Source organism: Lupinus angustifolius, chromosome LG09 (assembly GCF_001865875.1).
Source record: "Lupinus angustifolius cultivar Tanjil chromosome LG09, LupAngTanjil_v1.0, whole genome shotgun sequence".
NCBI classification, from domain to species: Eukaryota; Viridiplantae; Streptophyta; class Magnoliopsida; order Fabales; family Fabaceae; genus Lupinus; species Lupinus angustifolius.
The window spans coordinates 10,384,520-10,406,849 of NC_032017.1; the positions used below are offsets into that span (position 1 = coordinate 10,384,520).

The 22,330-nt window shown below is 33.1% G+C and overlaps 1 protein-coding gene across 2 annotated transcripts; it reads right to left on the reverse strand.

The window, feature by feature from the left end:
* Window positions 737-14,749, reverse strand: LOC109356901 (beta-glucosidase 42). Of its 2 annotated transcripts, XR_002108801.1 has the most exons (14): window positions 14,597-14,749; window positions 12,727-12,793; window positions 12,561-12,619; window positions 11,877-11,952; window positions 10,212-10,286; window positions 10,037-10,124; window positions 7,100-7,325; window positions 3,446-3,561; window positions 2,760-2,974; window positions 2,638-2,672; window positions 2,260-2,359; window positions 1,243-1,351; window positions 905-1,161; window positions 737-873 (listed from the first exon to the last, which is right to left on the reverse strand). XR_002108801.1 is itself a non-coding variant. In XM_019600527.1 (13 exons), exons 1-13 carry the CDS (start codon window positions 14,708-14,710, stop codon window positions 966-968), a joined length of 1,476 nt encoding a protein of 491 aa, XP_019456072.1. In that variant the 5' UTR covers window positions 14,711-14,749; the 3' UTR covers window positions 737-965. The 2 variants fall into 2 exon arrangements, 1 of the variants encoding a protein (XP_019456072.1); XM_019600527.1 differs by having other exon boundaries at window positions 737-1,161.

Sequence of the window (22,330 nt, forward strand, 5' to 3'; positions counted from 1 at the left end):
CACATAAATAAATATTTTTCTGACCAATCATAATAAATGATACACTTTATGAGAGAGAAGATATATATTTATAAAACTCTAATTAGTGTCATCATATGAGATAGCTAGACATCTTAAGGCTTATCAATATGAGATAGCTAGACATCTTAAGGCTTATCAATTCTCATCATTGGACTACCTCGGAAAAAAGAGTCACCATAGAATATGAAATACCACAACTGTCCAAGCTCATAAAATGGTAGAAGTTACCATACCATTATTATATAGAATAAAGTAATAGAAGATAGTGAATAATATAGAAGGTGAATGTAAACATTACCCTAAGGTTGCTTATCTTGTGTTGCAAAAGTTTCATGTTTAAATCTTCTTGAAAATAGGCTATTTGTTTGCAAAAATGAAACTACATAGGTTTATCTTTTCCATACCTCATTAGATAAGAGCCTTGTGCACTTAGTCACCCACACTTTTTAATATAGCAAATTATAAGTTGGCTTCATCTCATTATATTTCAAATATTTTATTAGTGCTACCAATGGTATCCCCTTATCTTTTAGGTAGGGAACTAATCTTTTTCGGGAGCGTGACTGTTCTTCCCAACAAGCGTTGCTTACAAAAATCGAATTTTTTACCTTTTGGTCATCCTCGAGATCTAGCAGGAACTTTATACCACTAGACCAACGCTTTGTGGTATTATATCTCAAATGTAAAAAAGGCAAATGGAAGAATTTTAGAAGCCAATACAAATTTGAACTTAAATAGAGTTTAATGCATTTGAATCAACATTTGATACAGCCATAACTTAAGTGTAGCAATGCTACTATAGTCTATTTAGGCTGTACAATGCTTCCAATTACAAACAATGATGGAAGATTTGTTCTTATAACACCATTTTTTTTGGTTGAATGTTCTTACAAGTAATTATTATACTCCTTTATTGTAAGACATATAATAATGGAATTCAATTACTACTCTTCTTTACCCTTTTTGTCTTCACCAGCCTTCAGAAACCTTGAAAACCAATATGCAGAAGACTTTGGGTGCCTAGTGAGCCCATTTTTATAATCCACATAGACCAAACCAAAGCGTTTTGTATAACCTTGAGCCCATTCAAAGTTGTCCAACAATGACCATGCAAAGTATCCCCTGATGTCTGCTCCATCCCTGTGTATGGATCCAAATATCTTGTATATACTCTAAAAAATGATAGTCATATATTCTAATACAAGTAAACTCCAAACTTACTTGATAGCCTGAGAAACTGATGCAACATATCCCTTGAAATAACGAACTCTTAGTTTGTCATCTAGAATCTCATCTAGTTGCAAGTTATCATCATCTTCATCATCCATACCTGTCAAAACAAATGTATCATGTTTTGCTCTCAAATATTGCTTTCTCTTTGTGGCTTTTCTGTTAACTTCCACTAATCTTTTTGGACTTAAATTTGTCACTTTCTCTTCAAAGTTTGAGACAGCTTTTTCTGCTCCACTGAATTTTTTTGGGTGCTTTTCTGTTGAGTTGAGAAGTTTATTTAATTCCACATTTCATTATATTATTATTATTATTATTATTATTATTATTATTATTATTTTGAGTATGCAAAATTCTCTCTTATTTCAATACTGCTTTGAGGTTTGTTATAATGGTAGTAACTACAAAACTGCTAAGGTTGAGGGAGACTCTCCGGGAAATGCTAGGGTTGTTTGTCTTGTGTTTTAAAGGCCATGAATTCAAAATCTTACAAACGGCTTCTTCACCCGGAGTCAGGCTATGTATAGTTACCCTTCTTAGACTCTACTAAATTAAAGAATCGTACATTGAGCTGCCTTTTTACTCTTTAATTTGATTATTTCTTAACAAACCTCAAAGGAGGTGAACTTCAAGGGAATTAGGGAAGCATTAAGGAATCAAGAGAGTGATAAGGAACAGGAAAGAGTTCAAAGAGTTGGAAAAAGTTGTTACGGGCATCATTAGTGGCATCAAAGAATCAATAGAGACATAGTCATACAGGACTATTAATGTTTTTTTACTTAATTTCTCCTTCTCTCTGCTGGTTCCTTTTATAATTATTTTCTCGTGAAGTCTATAAAAAAGGGTCGAGACTCCCACTTAGTGGGATTTGGGGAGGGTAGATATACGCAGTTTTACTCTTGCGAGCAGAGAGACTGTTTCCAGGATTTAAACCTGTAACTTCATGATCATTAAACAACGGCCTTACCACTGTGCCAAATCTATAAAGAAGAGGTAAAAGTTACATACCATTCTCAGTGACATATATAGGGCTAGGATATTTTTGTGATACATAATTGAGAACCTTCCTAAGACCCCAAGGAACAACATAAAGCCACTCTGATGCTGCCTGTCATCATATACACACAAAATATGAAAACATGCATAATTTGGCATGAATATATATGAACAAAACATTGTATTTGTATACCAACAAGGTATTGGTCTAGTGGTGTAAAGCCTCACTAGACCTCCAGAAAGACCAAAAGGTCAATGGTTTGATTCTTGGGAGCGACACTTGTTGGAAGGGGCAGTCACACACCCCGAAACAGATTAGCTCATTGCACGGGGATATCCTTAGTAGTATCAAAAAAAGAACAATGTTTATGTGAGGGAGATTATATTTACCTTCTCACCTATGACCTGACCACCTTCCCATTCCACTGTTACAAAAAAACAGAATTCAATCTTCAAGGAGAATTCACCATAGAGAGATATTTCAAAAAATGATACAAGATTCTAATTATTACCAATTCTTTCCATCCCCTGTGCCTTGTAGTAATGACTTTCTTCAGTGGATTCTGCTACATGAGAAATGAACCTTGTGGTATAGTGATTTAGGCCTATAAAGTCCAATGAATTCAACAGAAACTTCTTATCCTCCTCAGAAAATTTAGGAAGTTGATCTCCGAGTCGTTCACGCATAGAATCAGGATAGTCTCCGTAATATAGTGGATGCAAGTACCTGGGTTAAATATATATGCTAACATAAGAAGACAGCTTAAACCAAGGTTAGACATGTCTTCAACCCGAAAATGTAGTGTTCATCTATAAATTTTCTCAGTTTCTAATCTAGTATTCATCGGGGTCAAAGAAAAATGGATATCAGTCTCTTCATTCTTTTTTTGTGATAACAGAAAAATAGAAAGAAATTTCTGAAACATAGTCTTTCTACTGAATTGAGTTCAACAGGTTAACATCCAACATGATACAGAATTGTATTGGGGTCTGCTATATACATCGAGCGTGGATCAGAGGTTTTCCATAAATAAAAAGAAATTTTATTGGAGGTGCTCCATAAAAAAAGATTTTCAGTAGAATGATTGCTACTCAGATAATATAAATATCAAAGCTTTCAGTATATGTTATATCAAGCTAAAAAATCTATTATGCTCATACTGAAACATTAACATGGTACATATGTATTTGGAACTACCAGCCAATCTGAAAATCCAGGCGCCTTGCAGCCGCAGATTTATCTTCGACCGTATCGGAATTAGGCTCTGCCCATTCACAGTCTACTACCAGGCCAATTTGTCCCCCTTGCTTTTCCTTGAAAACCAAGACAAGTTTCAGAATAATATAATTTTAGGATTGTAAATTTTACCTACTTATGTAATTATACAAATTCACAGATAATTTGAAAATGAAGAACAGCAATTTTAAGATATTAGGATAGTTAAGTCTTATGTGACTGGGATAGGGTTAGTATTACTACTAGTTGACATAACTAGTACTATAAATAGGGGCATTATGTTAGTGTTTTGGATCACAATATTCCTATCAATAAATGGAATAGTGAGGGGACAAATCTCGGAAGATGGTACTACTTTCATACCATGTTGAAATGGTGGGTACTGAGATTTTTGAGATAAATAGAAGTTTGTAGAGAAAATTCGAAGATTCTAAATCTGATTAGGATTAAATATATGATTATCAAATTATATCATGTATTTATCTTTCTGATTTTATTTCTCTAAAATTATGGGGTTCATGTATGAACTCTTCTACTATAAACAAAAAAGGTTGGATGCATACAAATCACTTAAACAATTCAGATATTTCATTCATTTCGAGTTTACATCCCGTGGGTCTCATAAAATAAGCCTTAATCATTCCCATCAACCAACCACTATCAAGGCTGCTTCCTTGGCCCTAGTCAAAGTCTACAACAGTCCCAATCCATAATACTGCCGTTCAGCCACAGTCAAGGATGTTCATTATCTGCCTCTTTTCATGGCTTCAAATCTAGATATTTCCAGCACACCCACAAATAAGGGTATTGTGTCTTTAGTATTCTCGGATAGTCTGGTTTGTCGATTCATCTCAGAAAGAAGCCAGATGACATTGCTGCCACTGAACAAGATCACTGGAAGAAACCAGACTATCTATTGGTGTGTCTTTTATGGGAGTCTTTCAATCCAAAGCTTATGGTTAATTTCTGCAGCTACAAAATATGTTGTAACATATGGAATAAGGCCAAGACAATTTACTCAAACGATGTTCAATGACTCCATGATGTTCTTCACAAGCTGACTACATTATAGATGACAGATCATGACCTTCCTGCATATTTGAATGAGGCGCAATCTACTATTGAAGAAATAAAGTTCATTATAACAGATGATGATCTTCCAAATACACAGAACACAATTGATAATATGTATATGGTGTTTGCATTCACATTCTTCACGCAGACACGAAACTTGTTTGGAACCAAATCCTCACAAATCCTAGTGTGCCTACTACAGTGGTCCTCATTGATCATTTATTGCGAGTTCCAACTCCTGAAGTCATGCTAATAGTTGGTTCCCAATCAAGTTCTGAATAATCTGCTTTGTTCTCTAGAGTTCTCAGACAAGTTCAGATTCACCTGCTTTCGTTTCTAATTTTGCAAGTCGTGGAAGTCAAGGTTGTGGTAGAATAGGCTATGGTACTAGTGGTTTGTCTCATTGCAATTATTGTAAACATACAGGTCATACACACAGGATACATGTTTCTCTTTGGTCGGATATCCTAAAAGAACAACTAATGTGACTCAATCTAAGTGTTTGGATCATGAAAAACAAGGTGAGACTTGGAATACATGTCAGAATATCTTGCCCGATACTGAATACAAGGAGTATCTAAAGTTCAAGGCCACACAACAAGCCCCATCATCCGCAGCCACTGTGACTTATGCTGATAATCATATGCTTTGTCTCTCTCAATCATCTCCTCTCGGATCCTAGATATCGGATTATGGTGTTTCATCTCATATAGCAGGTAACCCCTCTTTTCTTTAAATTATCACATACCAAGAGACCACACTATATCATACTTTACAGTGGCTCTAAAGTCAAAGCTACCCACATTGGTCAAACCACACCCTTTCCATAAATTTAAACTTTGTTTCGCATATGCCCGGATGTCCATTTAATTTAATATTTGTTAGTCAACTCACTTGCACCTTTAATTTCTCTATAACCTTCACTGATAATTCTTTACTATACAGGACTGGAGTACTGGACAAACGATTGATACAAGAGTTGAATCACATGGCCTATATTATCGATGTGCATGACTTATTTCCATGTAAAGATAAGTTGTCAACCCGTGCAATCAAATGCATATTTCTTGGATATTTCTCCGTCCAAAAAGGTTATCGGTGTTATAATCCTTCTACTAATTGGTTCTATATCTCATTCAGTGTAACATTCTTTGAGGATACTCCTTACTTAAGTATTTCTATAACCTTAGAGTCCATATCTCAAGTGCTATCTCTTCCTCTTGTCCATAAGCCCCTAGTCCTAGATAGTTTACTAGTCAACGGTTCCATGAGTGACCACAATACCACCTACATCAATTATGTTATCACCAACTCCTCATCTTGTAATTTTTTACCTATGATGCCCATGTGATTCACAAATTGCAAATAATGAATATAATCCAAATCAAAGTGATTCTACTCCTGCTCAACCATCTGAGTTAAAGATCTACAAAGTTGAAATATGAATCTCATTTGTGATAAATGGACAAGTTTATATATTACCTCTAATTCAGTTTTTCATGAACGAACGAAGCACATAGAGCTGGACACTATTAGTATATTCACCAAAAGGTTATTGCAAGGAAGAGCAGTACTTCATTGGTGAATTCTGAGGATCAATTAGCTGATATCTTCACTAAGTCTCTCTAATGTCCAAGAATATCATATATATGTAAGCTATAAGCATTCTACATGTATGGTCAATTTTGAGGGGAAGTGTTGAGATAATTGAGATGAATAGAAGATTGTCAAGATAATTACAAGATTCAATATTTGATTAGGATTAAATATGTGATTATCTAATCATATCATGCATTTACCTTTTCGATTTCCTTGCCCTAAAATTAAGGGACTCATGTATGCACTTTTCTACTATAATGAGAAAAGGCTCAGTGCATATAAATCACTCAAGCAATTTAGATGTTTCATTCATCCCTTTCAAGTGAGGATTTTAGGTAAAGGAAGTGGAGAAGAGAGAATAGATATTCTAAACAATATGACAAGATATTAATTTGATATGATAGGTTAATCCAAAAGTACAAAAGATTGGTCCTATTTATAGGCCAATAACAAAAGAGAAATAAAAACTTAAACTAATTACACATAATGGTAGAGTCAATCCTAATCAAATCTAAGATATGATAAAATATTATGGGATGTTTCCTTATATTCTAACATTTGTATTTCTGTCTCTCCATTCCCTAACCCTAAACCTATAGCTCTTCAACAAACAACAATGCAGTCCTATCCCAAACCAAGTAGGGGTCTAGCTATATGGATCAATTGGTTATCATTCATTTGATTGGTCTCTATCAAAAACAAAATTTTCAGTAAAAACTTTTAGAGCAAAGCTTTTTTTAACACTTTCTTCTTTATTTTATTATGACTTACCCTAAAGTTTGAAATGGTTATTTAAAGTCTCCTGAAAGTAGCAGAAATATGTAGATAATTTGAAAGTCAAGAAACTAGAGGAGGGGGAAGAAACAACCAAATAGAACAGACAGTATGAACAAAATTAGTAGTGATCTAAATTTCAAAGTACAAAATTCTTGTATATTGCACCTTGTACTTGCTTCGGTATATGGAAACAGCTGCTGCATGGGCCAGGATCTGATGATGTGCAGCCAAATATGGCTCTACTAACGTATTTTCACGTCTTCCTGGAGCGAAAATCCCAGAATCATATCCATTTACCGAGGTTTGAAGGGGCTCATTAAGAGTGATCCAGTTCTTTACTCTATCACCAAAACTTGCAAAGCAAGTATCTGCATAGACTGCAAAATAATCTCTGGCATATGCCAGATAACCATACCATTCAATAATAGGATACTGAATTAATCATCGAGATGATTTCAAACACTTTTCTCAATAACAGTACAAAGGAAAAGTTACAAGGGAGGTCTTAAGAACAAGGAAGTTTATACACGTGTTTAGTGCGAGCATAATAGGTAAACTTCGCATCAGATACTTCCTTGGGAAGCTGGGTGAAATCTATTAGACATAAAGGAATAAAGCATATATTTTGGAAACAATCATGGTTTGTGAAATTTTACTATAAAAGACAAATAAAATTTGTGAAGACCATAAGTTTTGTTTTTCCTTTGGAGTGTTATTTTTGCTGTAAAGTATGCACAGCAACAATATTTGATAGCCAAGAGTAAATTAGAGACAGAAAGAAAGAACAACATCCACATACTATAGATTTGAATAAGTCCTTACTCAAATTCTGAAACAAATTTTTTAAACATTGAAGTGAGTGCACAGGTATGAAATGATAAAACAAAGAAAGTATTGCTATTAAGGATGTATCTTTTCCCCTATCATGAGATAGGATTATGTTTATTGCTTCACTTTGCTGTTTATGGGTCATAGCTGTTTCAAGGGAGTTTCTCTTTTCAATTTTCAGAAGATTGAACAGCATTGCTACATTCTTAGATCTTGAATTGGGCCTAGTTGTTTCTATGTTGGGGAGGTTATCATATCCACCACTCAATTTAGTTACTAATATTTTTTCTAATATAATTCATTTTCCCTCCACTAAGGATTTGTTTACGAGTTGGGTTTTGGAGGGGAATGAATAAGAAGGGAAGGACTTTAGACTATCTCATAAGTGTATTTCATGGCTCCCAAGTCTTTTCATTTATTCTCCTCAAAAACCCAACTCACAAACAGACCTTAAAAACTCTTATTCGTATCCCTATCTTTAAGGACATGCTTAAAGGGATTGATAATGTAAATTTAACAAATATTTTAAACAGGGGGACCCCATACTTTATACAATAACAAGCAAGCCGTTATCCGATTAGGTGGGGCCGATTGCATAGATCAAATGACACCATAATGTTTTATTATAAATCATGTTCATTAACAAAACATTGAGCTTTAAGTCTTTCTTTATCATCTCTCCTATGGTTTTTCTTGGTCTCCCTCTTCCTTTAGGAATTGGACTAGCTTTCATTTGATGTCTTCTCCTTACGGGGCTTTCTACCGGTCTCTTCCACACATGTCCAAATCACCTAAGGCGCGATTCTAAAATCTTTTCTACAATAAGAGATACTCTAACTTTCTCCATGATGCATTCATTTCAAATCTTATCTTGTCTAGCGTGTCTACTCATCCAACGCAATATTCTCATCTCTACTACATGGAGGTTATTCTCATGTTGACATTTTATCGCTCAACATTTAGTTCCATATAATATTGCAAGTCTTATATTCATGCCGTAAAACTTCCCCTTAAGCTTAAGTTGCACCTTTTTATCACAAATGATACTTGAAGTGCTCCACCATTTCATCCAACCCACTTGAATCATATGGTTCACATTCGTCAATTTCATCGTCTTGTATGTTTGACTCAATATACCTAAATTCAGTAAATTCTGGTATTACATTATCCCCAGTCTTTACCCCTAAAGTAGAGTTTTTCACCTCTTGTTAAACTTACACTCCATATACACCGTCTTACTTGGACTTATACAAAATCCATGTGCTTCTAAAGCTTGTCTCCCTAATTCTAACTTCCCATATTTTATGATAAGGACAATTCCTTTCTGAATTACAGAAACAAAACTCAGCACATAACTGAAAGGAAGATTGCTTATTGCTACATTGATTAAAAGTGAAGGAGATATACATAAAAATGGAGAGTAGGGACAGAAATGTTAGAACAAACTGCTCCAGCAAGAAGACCCCTTTAGCCCCAAGCTTTCAGCTGAATACCTAAAATACAATTCACATCCCATTCCCATGTGATTTCCCATATTTATCAAATTTGGGCCCAGTTTCCTATCACTTTCTCTGTAAGAACATTTTGGAGAACTACAGGGATCACAAACAAGGGACTGCAACATTGATTTAACATTTTAACTAGGCCTCATTCCTATATATAAAATAAGATAGAAACTGATTCTGAGGCAGTTTAACAACACTTCAAGCAACTATTCTTCTCTATACAAAAAATTTCCACATACAATTTGAATTTACATTTGGGGCTTAAGTAAGAACTGATCACAAATGTGATTTTTTAAATGCACTGTCTACTTCAATTGAGTTGTTATGCGCACCCATTTGAATTTTCTTAATTCAATAGGATAATATCTCATAACCTTTACTAAGAGTGATTCAAATTGTGGAGCTCAACATGTGATATGTCACAATATTGTGATAACCACCACAACCGCATTACACCGTAATTGTTGTGTGACAATAATTACAATGATGTGATTGCATATGGCTGCAGCGCAATCTCATAGGATTGTAATCGGACTGCATTAGGCCACATCAAACCGCATCGAATTTAACAATATTTTTTTAATCATAAAATAATTTACACCGCAACAGCCATAATCATAATAACCACAACTATGACTGCAATCACAATCACAACCACAATTAAAACATTGTTTACTACTATCAATCACATCATACAAAGCAGTTGTCTGAATATTTGGAAAGAAACAAATTTTAAAATGAAAAAATAATCCAGTTATATGATACTTACACGATATTTTTATTTAACCATCCTCCAATTGACTCATCAAGATGATGTGGAAGATCCCAATGGTACAAAGTTACATAAGGTTGGATACCTGTTGGAAAAGAATAACTTAATATATATATTGTTGATGTAAGAACCAGAAAGTTAAGGTAAAGTAGTAGTTCCATAAAGACCATACCTTTCTCAAGAAGAGCATTAATAATGTTGTTGTAGAAAGTAATCCCTTCATCATTAACTTTGGTTCCTAAGCCATCTACACTCAGGAAAAAAACCCAAAGAATCTCCATGATTTATGTCAGACAATGTAACAATACAAAATAAGCTACATATAAATTACTAAATGTAAAACAATTGTCATCTAAGATTACAAGTTTCTATAAACTAAATGAAGTAAATAGAGCACTTTAAATATGACCATGATGATTTAAGGAACAAGGCAAGAAATGTGATTAGGCAGAAAATCACAACTCAGAAATGATGGTGAGGAATAAAATTAGTAAAAGGAACATCAAAAAATATTCAATGCTGTAGCATAAACTCCCTAAACAGTTAAGGACTAATCATTTTCCACCAAGGACAAATTTTAGCTAAAAGGGTATCCCAATGCACGAGGCTCTTACTTAGTGGGGTTTGAGGAGGGTAGATGTATGTAGCCTTACCCCACAAGCGAAAAGATTGTTTCCAGAATTTGAACCTGTGACCTCATGGTTACTAACAACAACCTTACCATTGTGTCAAACTCACCTTATACAAAACCAAAGTGTCCGCTAACAAAAACATGAAACACACATTTTAATTACCCCAACAACATAGGAGACATCAATTTGGCCCCCAAAAGAAGGTTGACTTAAACTTTAGTCACTCAATCATGGAAAGTAACATTAAAATCATCCTTTTCTGTACACTGTGACAACATTCATTAATGAAGCCTTTGATTGAGACAAAATAGATGTTGCTTTCTATGACAGAGACTAAATTTATCATATTTCTTTGGAGAAATTGATGTTACTTGCATCTTTGGGAGAGTAAAATTTTACCCCGAGAAAAACATGTAAATATGCAAACATGAGCAAAAGAAGCATGCAGAAAATAGGTTGAGAAAATATTTCATAGGCAGCAAATGCAGAGATATAAAAGAGATTTATATAAACTAACAAGATCAAATGTTAAAAATTGGAGCAGGTTTTAAAATTTTCATTTTTAACAGTTGAAGTGATATAAAATTGAAATGTATAATGATATATTCTTGTGTTCTCCATACCCAGTATTAATTGATACAATTTTAAATGTGATAGCTTCATGTTTATCTTTGAAAACATGTGCAAGTTAATGGTTTTAATGGGCAAATCTTGGGTTTCATTTAGATTTAGAGGTTTACATGTCAAATGTCCAAGTTTTAATGGGGAAAATGCAGAAAGAACTGTTTCAATCAAAATAATTTCAGCATCGAAAACCCCTTTTCTTTTTGGGTATGTTTGTGAGTTAGATTTTGAAGGGGAATGAAGGGAAAAAGAAAGCTTCAGAGTCATGAAATACACTAGTGAGATGACTCTGAAGTTTTCTTTTTCCGTTTTTTCCCCTCCTTATACCAAACTCGTAAACAAACTCTTAGCTGTTGGGCCAACACTGCTCCTTCCCAACCAATCACTCCCTATCAAGCCCTAAACAAGCCTTTAATCAAATCTCGTGGACACATAGTTAGGAGCCAAAAGAAGTAAATGTTTACTGACCTAATGATATGAAACAGAAACTGATCAACCTTCATGCTCTCATGGACATAGAACTTTATTTTAAAAGTAACTATATACAAAGCATGTTAAAATTTGACAGTAATAGAACATACCAGGGAAAATACGAGACCAAGAAATCGAAAATCTATAAGCATCAAATCCCAACTTGGCTATAAGATCAATATCTTCCTGTTATCATAATTGCATTCAGAAAGTTAAGCATTCAACATTTGTAGCATAGGATTTCAGAAATAAGTATCAGATACAATATATAAAATTATAGATATCTTGCCAAACTCTCATGTGAATAGTTATATATAATAAACTGAAAATGACATTTCAAAGAGAAAACTAGTGCAAAAGTATTAATGTGGGGAAAACAGAAAAACAGATGCATTCATACTAAAAGAAAGGAAGGTCCCATAGGAAGAAACACTGCATAGGTAATGCAGTTATTTCTAGCCCAAAATCAATACTATTGACAAGTGATTTAAATTGTAGACCGCATCACGTGATGCAGCCACAATGTTGCGGTTGCAGTGACTACCACAAATGCATCACACCGCAATTATAGTGTGATACTCAATTACAATGATGTAGCTGTACCGGGCCGTAGCGCAACCATATTTGGGTTGCATCAGGCTGCTTTAGAACGCATCAGGCCACATCAAATCCAAAAACATTTTTTCAATCACAGAATAATTCACAATGCAACGGCCGCAATGACCACAATCATAGTAACCACAACCATGTCTGCAATCGCGACTACGACTGCAATTTAAAACACCACTACTAACCTTATACCGATGATAATGATCAACAGCTACATCACCATTGCTTTTGTCAATAATGTTTCCTAACAAATAAAGAGATACCAGGTAATGAAGCATCAAGTAACACCATTTAAGCAAATTGATAATGAAGAGTCTCAAAATTTATCCACTAAGGAAAACTTTCTCATACCTTCAATGTGTGAAAAGGCATCCCATATACTAGGACCTCTACCACCCTCATTCCAAGCACCTTCTATCTATAAATAAGCAACAAAAAGTTAAATGTCTAATTGAATGATTTTCCCATCACTCATAAATATAGCACCATTTCTCTGATTATATGTCATTCACCTAACAAATTTTTAATAGACATTGGTCCAGGCTGTCTGTCATACAGTATTATATAATTGAAAAATTCATTCTAAACATACCAACTTTTTTAGCCTAAGGGTTTCACAATTAATTTGTCTTGGGATTATTACAATTAACAGCTATTTTTAATAAATGGGTTATGAGTTTAGCCTTATAGTTTTATCTAGGATATTATGATATTACACATTTATACTTGATCACATTCAAGGAGGCTTCTGCACATAAGGAAAGGAGAAATCATGGAACAAAAGATAGATTGAAGAACTCAAACAAAATGGAGCTAGTACTACAAAACAAAGGAGGAATCAAAGAGCTCTAGAGTTTAGAGAAGATCAAGAAATTTCACAGTTCTAAAGAGAAGCAAAAAGGGAAGAGTTGGCTCAATTGCAGTCAAAGGGAACAAACTCTGAGATCATATTGCAAAAAGAAATTAAATAATTTAACTTTAAGATGACATGATTTATAATAGAAGATTATGATGTCATTTGATTCATGTACTCAACCCCATCTAGTGGAACTCAGGCTTAGTTAAGTTAATTAAACTCTAAGGATATGTTTGCGAGTTGAGTTTTGGAAGGGAATGAATGAAAAGGGAAGGCTTGAGAGCCATAAAATACACTTGTAAGATGGCACTGAAGCCTTCCCTTTCCCTTCCTTCCTCTCCAAAAACTCAACTCGCAAACAGACTCTAAGAGTTTTTTTGCAAGTTGGGTTTTGAAGGGGAACGAATGGAAATAGAAAGCTTCAGAGTCATCTCATAAGTGTATTTCATATCTCTGAAACCACTCATTTCATTTCCTTTACCTCTGAAACTCAACTCGCAAACAAACCCTTGAGAGAATATTGAGGAATGCAAAAGTTCAAGTATGCTCCACCTCCACCAACATTTGTGTCCAATGATGAACCCTTAGAACCAGCTCACAGATTGAATTAAACTCAAAGTTGAGGGTTCATATGCTTAGTTTTCGAAAAAAATGTGATTATCCATAAATATTTCTATCAAAAACAATTTATGTAAAGTTGGAAATCATTTTGGGTTTGTTTACAACATTCATAAGTGATCTTTACATTGGTAAAAAAAATTAAATCCTAAGCAAATGCACTCTAAATCCAATAAAATAAACTGTAACATCAAACATAGCCTGTGTCCATTGTATTGGACAAGGATCTATTTTTGTTTCGGTATCATTAGTCTGAGATATAGTTTATGACACATTTTGGATATCAGATCCTTATCCCATTATACCAACATGGATCCAGGGAACATCGCAAATACCCAGATAAAAAAATGCAAAAAATTGAAACCATAAGAGAGAAAAACAACAAAATAAATATTCAAATTCAAAGCATTCCCATATATACCAACAAGTATTGGTTTAGTGATGTAAGGTTCCACTAGATCATAGCGTAATCAAAAGGTCAATAGTTCGATTGTTGAGAACCACACTTATTAGGAAGGAGTGCAGAACAATACTTGCAGCCCTAAAGGTAGTAGTTCGTTACAGAAAAGGTGAGATGTAGTATCCAAAAAAATTCCCATATATACATTTTTCAGATGAAAAATAAACTCTTTATGGGTTTGGACAAACAAGTTTGAAAGACCCAGATCAGAAATCATAGAGAGAACTGAGTGAAGTAACAAAATTTGCATAGTTTGGATCTGTTTTAAGATATCTGAGATCACTGACCTGATATGCAGAAGTGGCAACTCCAAATACAAAATTTGAAGGGAAGTCACTGCGGAAGACTTGTTCTTTCACAGAAGAATTGTATTCTCTCAGCGATTCCTCCTTCGAAGCCATTGTCAACTCACTCACTCAACGTGCATGAAATATTATATATCACTTCCAACAAGAAGTTGGAAAATCATAGTATCTCATAGTGTATCATCTCTAACAACAACAAAAGGTGTGTCTCACTTCTAATTGGTTACAAATAATAATAAAAAGTATGTGTCACTTGTAAGGATCGGAATAACATGTACTAATTCGTGTCTCATTCTCTATCTCAAATCAATCATACATAAAGTTAGAAATAACAACGGATCACATGCTGAAATTTTGTGACAGAATAATTGTTCCCTCCTTTACTTTTGATGTATGGTCTATCGAAAATTGCAAAACCTAGATTGTCCTAAAATTATCAAATTTGAGTTAAAATTAGTTATTTTTAGTATGTTTTATATTTGATATTTTTTAGAATATTGTTTTGTTTTTATTTTTGGGATACCAAATTAATACAAGTGAAAATTTTTAGGAAATAAAATTTATTTTACTCTATAATAATTGGATGGAGATTACATGAATGAATATTTTTTATTATGCACATGAATTTTTTAAATGATGTGTCACTTTATTATTAGGCAGAGTATGTGATTTTCATCCAAAATAATTGAGGTATATAAAGATCAATCTACTCCTTTTGTCATTCAATTTTATGTTAAGAATATTATGGGTGTTTTTTTGTATTACCAAGGGTATTGTTTCGTCTTTTTGAGTAAGAAATTAATCATTTTTTGGGATTCTTGGTTATTCCTCCCAATAAGTGTCATTTATTGAAATTAAACTATCAACCTTATGGATCTAGTATGGTCTTACACCATTAGACAAATTTCTTGTTGATGTATTATGGGTGTTTTGGTATTTATATTTCTTTTCTTGGCTTTTTAGTATTTGGAAACTTTTTTACTTAACTTGCACATATTTTTTCTCTTCCTCAGTTTTCTTCCATCAACTAAACAAGGAACATTATCTTTCTTCCTCTCCTTCTAATCTCTCTTTTCCCATATTCTCACATTTCAAACAAAGAGTATGAGAATTTTATTGTTACACTTACCTCTCTTTGAGGATAATATAGAAATCATATTCATATACTTCTCCTAAAATGTAACAATAGCTAAACAATAAATGTAACCAAATATCTATGTAAAACTTTTAAATCACAAGATAATCATGGTTCACCAAAAAAAATCACAAGATAAGTATGACATTATGTGTATAATAAATAAAGCTTGAAAGAAACATTAATTGTATAAGGAACTTGGTCATCATCATGGCCATTGGGGTGAGTTTAAGTTTTGTCTCTATCCATAAAATATTTTCTATACATATGATAAAGATACCCTTGTCAACATGCTTAATAATTCATATTAACTAAACCCTATTAAATATGGAGAGGGTGAATGTATTGTACCATTCCAATATTTTATATTTTATAGATCTTATCAACTTTGTATTTTTAATTATACATGTATACTATTCTTTAGACTAATTTTAGATAAACATGTGATACATAGATACTTGGACTGAGAAATGAGTTAAGAATTTGATGAAGATGACTAATTAAAGTTTACCCTAAGATTGAGTAATGTATATGATTTGGTTAATATGAAAGTAGCCAACCCTTAAATTTATAGTATCAATTTATTTTCATTTTCTAAGTAACATGTTAATATATAAATTTCAAATCGTGATGAATTATAATTGGCAGCTAAGGTGGCATCATTTGTATATAAAGAAGATAAGCAAGATTAGGTTTACTTTCACCCTCCACCTTCCTTTTGTTCAATATTTTTATATGACTCCCTATTTTTTCTATAAGCTTTAATATCAATTACAAACATTTATGTGGTCAAGGTCTCTTAGATTGTAATAATAGTTTATTAATTTATTTACTTTCATGTTTTTATAAATTACAAATAATTAAATTTCAAAAACAAATGTGCAAATCTTTATCTATGCTTAAAATATTATCTAAAAGAAATAAGTAAAGAAGTTTTTATGAATGGCGTCCAAAGTTATATATAGGATTAAAATTGAAATATTAAGTCAAAAGTGTCTAGTAATTAAGTTCGTCCAATGAGTTATTGTGTCCAATAACAATTACTTCCGGTGACATGTGTATATAGGAAGTATATTCAGAGTCACATGGGACTAACACAAATGTGCCGGATGATAATCTTATTTAATGATCATCGCGTCCAATGATTTTAACTGCCTTGTTTTAATCAATCATACATAATTTTTACTTGTCCAATCATTTAATCTTAATTTACATATTAATATGTTCATTAATGCGAATAATTAATGTCTCAAATATTAAATGTTATTGTTGGTGCAGCGGAAGCGATCGTTGCACAGTGTTGACCACAAACAATTAAATAAAATGCATAGAATAAATAGAAGATAAGAAATAAGAGAACTTCGTAACGAGGTTCAGCCAATTGTGCATATGCCTCTAGGAGCGCTGAGCGGCTACCAATATATTATTAGATAATAAAGATTACAAAATCTAACACACTCATGGGCCCACCTGCCCATGGGGTGTTTCTATCTCGTGCTTATAACTGGTGCACATTAGAACAAGAGACCTGAGTCCAATATATAACATTGATATTCTACTTTATTATAATATTAGACAATTTGAGACTTTATATAATAACATATTTCAAACATCCCAACAATCTCCACATCGATTGAATAAACAAATATCTCACTCCTTAGGAAGGAGCGAGATATTCTCTTTAACTGCTCCCTTATAACATGGACCTTTTAAGTATCCTTGACGATGTTACCAAAAGTCTAGCTCTCCAAACTTGTAGTGCAGCTTCATGTATCGTCATCAAATGGAACATGTCGCCTAGACACCTATTTCTAGGAAGTCTTTCGATATATTGTAACATTTATACAAAAGTTCACCAACTATCGTCATCTTCAATACTCAGTCAAACCGAACCTTGGAGCTTCCTTAGAAAGCCTCAATTGCTACCATCATTATCTACTCCGACAATCCTAATTCAAAATAACTATTATACTCCACCATAAGGAGTATACCCGCAACATACACCTTGCATCAATGCTAACTAATGTTTGTGTCACATCTTTGTATCCAAGCCGATGCACATGTCACATTCATGCATCTCTACAAATGCCCGTGTTACACCTTACATCAAAGTTACACAATACATCAAAGTCAGTCAGTGTCTTTGTGCTTTTGTGGATCTACTAATAATTAATATCCTTCACTATGATATTTCATACACGACATTAGTACATTCCACTTCTCATCTCAAATGAGAATATTCTCTCAACATCTAGGGAGATATTGCCAACACCTGCCTTTGGGTCAAACTCAACATATGAGTCCCTATCTCCACCTTGATCCTAACTCATTACATTAACTTCTGGGGTTCTGGATCAATATATATCACCCCCACCATAGTTTCACAATGTTTTCTTCTCCTTCAACTCATTTACTTTATATTTGCCAATACCTTTGACGCACATTGTCTAGTCATCACGCCTTCACCCTCTTTAGCCTCATTGTCTGATGTCTGGGTTAAGAGTCATCTACCAATTAGTTTTGATACCAATTATTGGTGTAGTAGAAGTGATCGTTGCACATCCTTGACCACAAATAATCAAATAATGTACATAGAATAAATAGAAGAGAAGAAACAAGAGAATTTGTTAACGGGGTTTGGCCAATTGTGCTTACATCATCGAGAGCGCTGAGCGACTACCAATATATTATTAGGGAATAAGTATTACAAACCCTAGCATACCTATGAGCCCACCTGCACATGAGGTGTTTCTATTTGGTGTTTATATCTAGTGCATATTACAATAAGAGACATGAGTCCAATATATAACATTAATATTATATTTTATTCTAATGCTAATCAATGTGAGACTTTATATAATAACATATTTCAATCAATAATTATGTTTCTTTGTAAGAAAAACTTTGTATTATTAGAAATACAAATGTTTTCTTCTATAACATCTTTGCAAACGAAGTAGGTAAATGTGCACACACAATAGAATAATCAGAAAATATATGAAAAACACAATAAGTTATCTCTTGAAGTCTGACGTTATTATTAGAGAGAAAGACTCAAATACATCAAATAGAAGAACACATATACAGAATCCAACACATTTATTGGACATTTGAACATAATCAAAGACAAAATAGATTCCAACATTATATTATTCACAGTATCATGACTCAATATGTTGAATGCTAACTCTAACATATGTTTTTTGATGAGTGTTGGAACATTTATGAAGTCATTGAAGATTGTCTATTAGAGGAGAAGATATCAAACAAGACATGCATATACTTGAGAGCTTAATAAAGCTTTACAAGAGACATGAGAGACTCAAGAAACTAGATTGAAAGAATCATACTTTGTAAAGATCTATTGAAATTATGATTGTATAAAATAAAAAACTCAAGTCTATATTATCATTTATCTTGCATTGATTCAACTAAGTACAAAGACGAAAAATAATGAGTTTATTTTCTAAATCTTAGGTTATTTCTTAGTGATTTTTAGACTTAGTTGGTCTCATATCTTCATATTCTCATCCAATGACTTGTAAAATATCAACTAGAAAATCTCTACAATTTGAAAGAATACTTAAAGTTAGATCATAGAGAGGCTTGATATTTAAAGAATATTTGGACAAGTTTATTGCATGGAGGGGTTGGTAAGTGAGAATACTTACGTGGTAAGAGCTTAAAGATGCTTGGTAGAGAAAACATACTTGCCACAAGAGGTGTTGAACATTTGTAATATTTGAAAAATGATAGAAAATCCTTTTGGGAGAAGAGACTAGACATTTTAAAGCAATTTCTCATGAAAAAGATAAAAATGACATTTAATTCAAAGATGATTGAGATGATCTTCATATCGAATGATTCAAGACATCAAAAATAAAATATTGAAGTTGATATCTCAAACTAATATTCTATTGCTCATTGAAATCTATAGGATAGAAATTGTACACAAAAATAAATATATTATAAATATTAAATGTTTGATAAATATTGTTAGGATTCAAGCTAGTGTTGAGAGTGTAAATGAAGAGAAAAAATGTATGTACTAAAATGTAAGAATTTTATATAGTGCCTATCCATCATCCATTGTTTATTTTTTATCATAATTGACTCTTAAAAAATAATACAAATCAATGGTGGATTATATACTATTTGTACATAAATCTTATACCGATGCTACATAAATATTACACTCTTCAAAAAATTAGTTAAAATAAATATTTTAAAGAAAAGTAAAAACAAAATAAAGGGGGAGTTGCCCCACCTGCTCCTGATATAATCCGGCCCTAGGTTCAACCGAAAAATCGGTGAATCAATCCCCATATTAATACAGTACAACAATTATATTGGTCATACAATTATATCACTCAAAATCGATCACACCAACTGGTTTAGGGTTTAGGGAAAATGATTTAGTTTTTTTTACCAAAATGTTGATGTGAATGATCTAACACAACTACTTACTACTTTTATTTGTACTTCTAGAATATGTATGATATACCATCAAGGGCCACACTTTATGTTAACAAATAGTATAAATAAAATTAATTATTATCTTATTTATTAATTTTTCTATAATAATATATATATATATATATATATATATATATAAATAAACTAATATGCAATTTAATGAACGGATTAGTGATTGAACTCCTATATCATCATACTAATATCTTGATCAGTTTGATGATCGATATAATATCAATAGTTTAATTGAGCCAAAGGGGCATGAGGACAGCTTCGTAGGCAGACGAGTTCATGGTTCCTACCATAATTGTAGTCATGCAAAGGATCACACAGCTACTCAAAGGGTAGTGAATCAGTGACAGTAGTCCAGAAAATCTGAAGAGGGCATTTTTGTTTAAGAAAAAGATAATTTCATTCATTCATCATATATCGATTCAATAGATATAGAGTAACAACAAGGTGTTAGTTTAGTGGTGTAAAATTCTGCTACACCCCCCAGAATGACCATAAGGTTAATAGTTTGATTCCTACTAGCGACACTTGTTGGGAGAGATAATCACATACCCCAAAAAAAATTAGTTCCTTATCCAAATGATAAGGAGATACACTTAGTAGTATAAAAAAATAGATATAAGGAGCATACATTGAGTGAGTAACCATCCAGTAAATTCTGAAGTCACCTTAGCAAAATAACCCTCATAAATAGAAGGGGTCAAAGGTAAGAAAAAGGTTCACCACACCACCAAAATAGAGCAAATAACATGTCACATTTGGGGAAGATAGAGTAAGCATCCAACTGTTTCCCGGAGACATGAGTTAAAAAACACAACTGGTCAATGATCTAGTAGCGTAAGACCTCACGAGATTTTCATATAGGTCAAAAAGTTAAAGTTTAATTTCTAGAAAAAACACTTATTAGGAGAAACAGTCATACAACGCAAAAAAGATTGCTTCCTTACTCATTGGGTGATGAGAAATCCTTAGTTATATCCAAAGAATAACCACTCATCAAATTTGTAAAACAGTTAACTACCTACCAATATCATAAATAAATAAAAACACTAAATATTTTCTAAATTAAGGAAAATAAAAAATCATTTTTTAAGAAACTGGGAACGTGCAACAATTCTATACCCATTAGTGATCACTAACTCTATAAAGGAAAATCAAATTACAAACCAAAAACAAGGCAGAAGTACCAAAAAGTATCTACTTTCAAATATTTGAAACGACTCAATCTCCATTTTTACCAATCCAAACACAATCCTAATATTGCACCCATCCATACAAAGCAAAAAATCCAAGAATAAACAATTCAAGCAGGTCAAAATACATTGGTAAAACAGGTATACACATTGATGATCTCCATAAAAAACAATGTTCCACAATTGAATTCTCATTATTCATAGTAAGAGTTATAAAAAATCAGAAATAAACTAAGTATAACATGCTTGTTATGTTATTAGAGTGTGACAATGAGAAGACACTTCATCAAGGCCATTAATGTCCACAGTGAAAGACTACAGATGACAACTCTATACAAGGAAGAAGAGAGGGAGCAAGTGGGAACAGTTGCAAGTTGGCGAGCTGGGAAATAGTGAACAACAAAGGAATCACAACTACGAACAAAGATCGGTTGTCCAGATCATATCCCATACGTTGTTCTGTGCCAATGATACTAAAGCAAAAACAACAACAATAATAATGAAGTTTAATTGATATGTCATATTTTCATTAACGCGATACAACATATGGGACAACCATCCTGTTCCACAACCATTGGGACAACTGAGAATTCAGTTATGAGTGAGCATGACAGGCATAAAAGAGGGGACAGGTGGCAACCTGTGAGAGGAGAGGAGGATGTCACATGATTGAAGAGGGAAGGGAACATAGGAACAGGATAGAGATTTGGAGGAAGGAGGGAAGATTTAGAAAGGCTTCTCCATGGAGAAGGACTGTTATTTTCTGCATTTCCCAGTATTTCCATTTCTGACACAGTACTTTCTTATTCTGCTGAATCTACTGCTCTGTGGCTGGTTTGTGATTTTTTATACATGATTGAGGTATTTCAGGTTTTCTGTTCCTAGTTTTTGGTGATTCCTAAC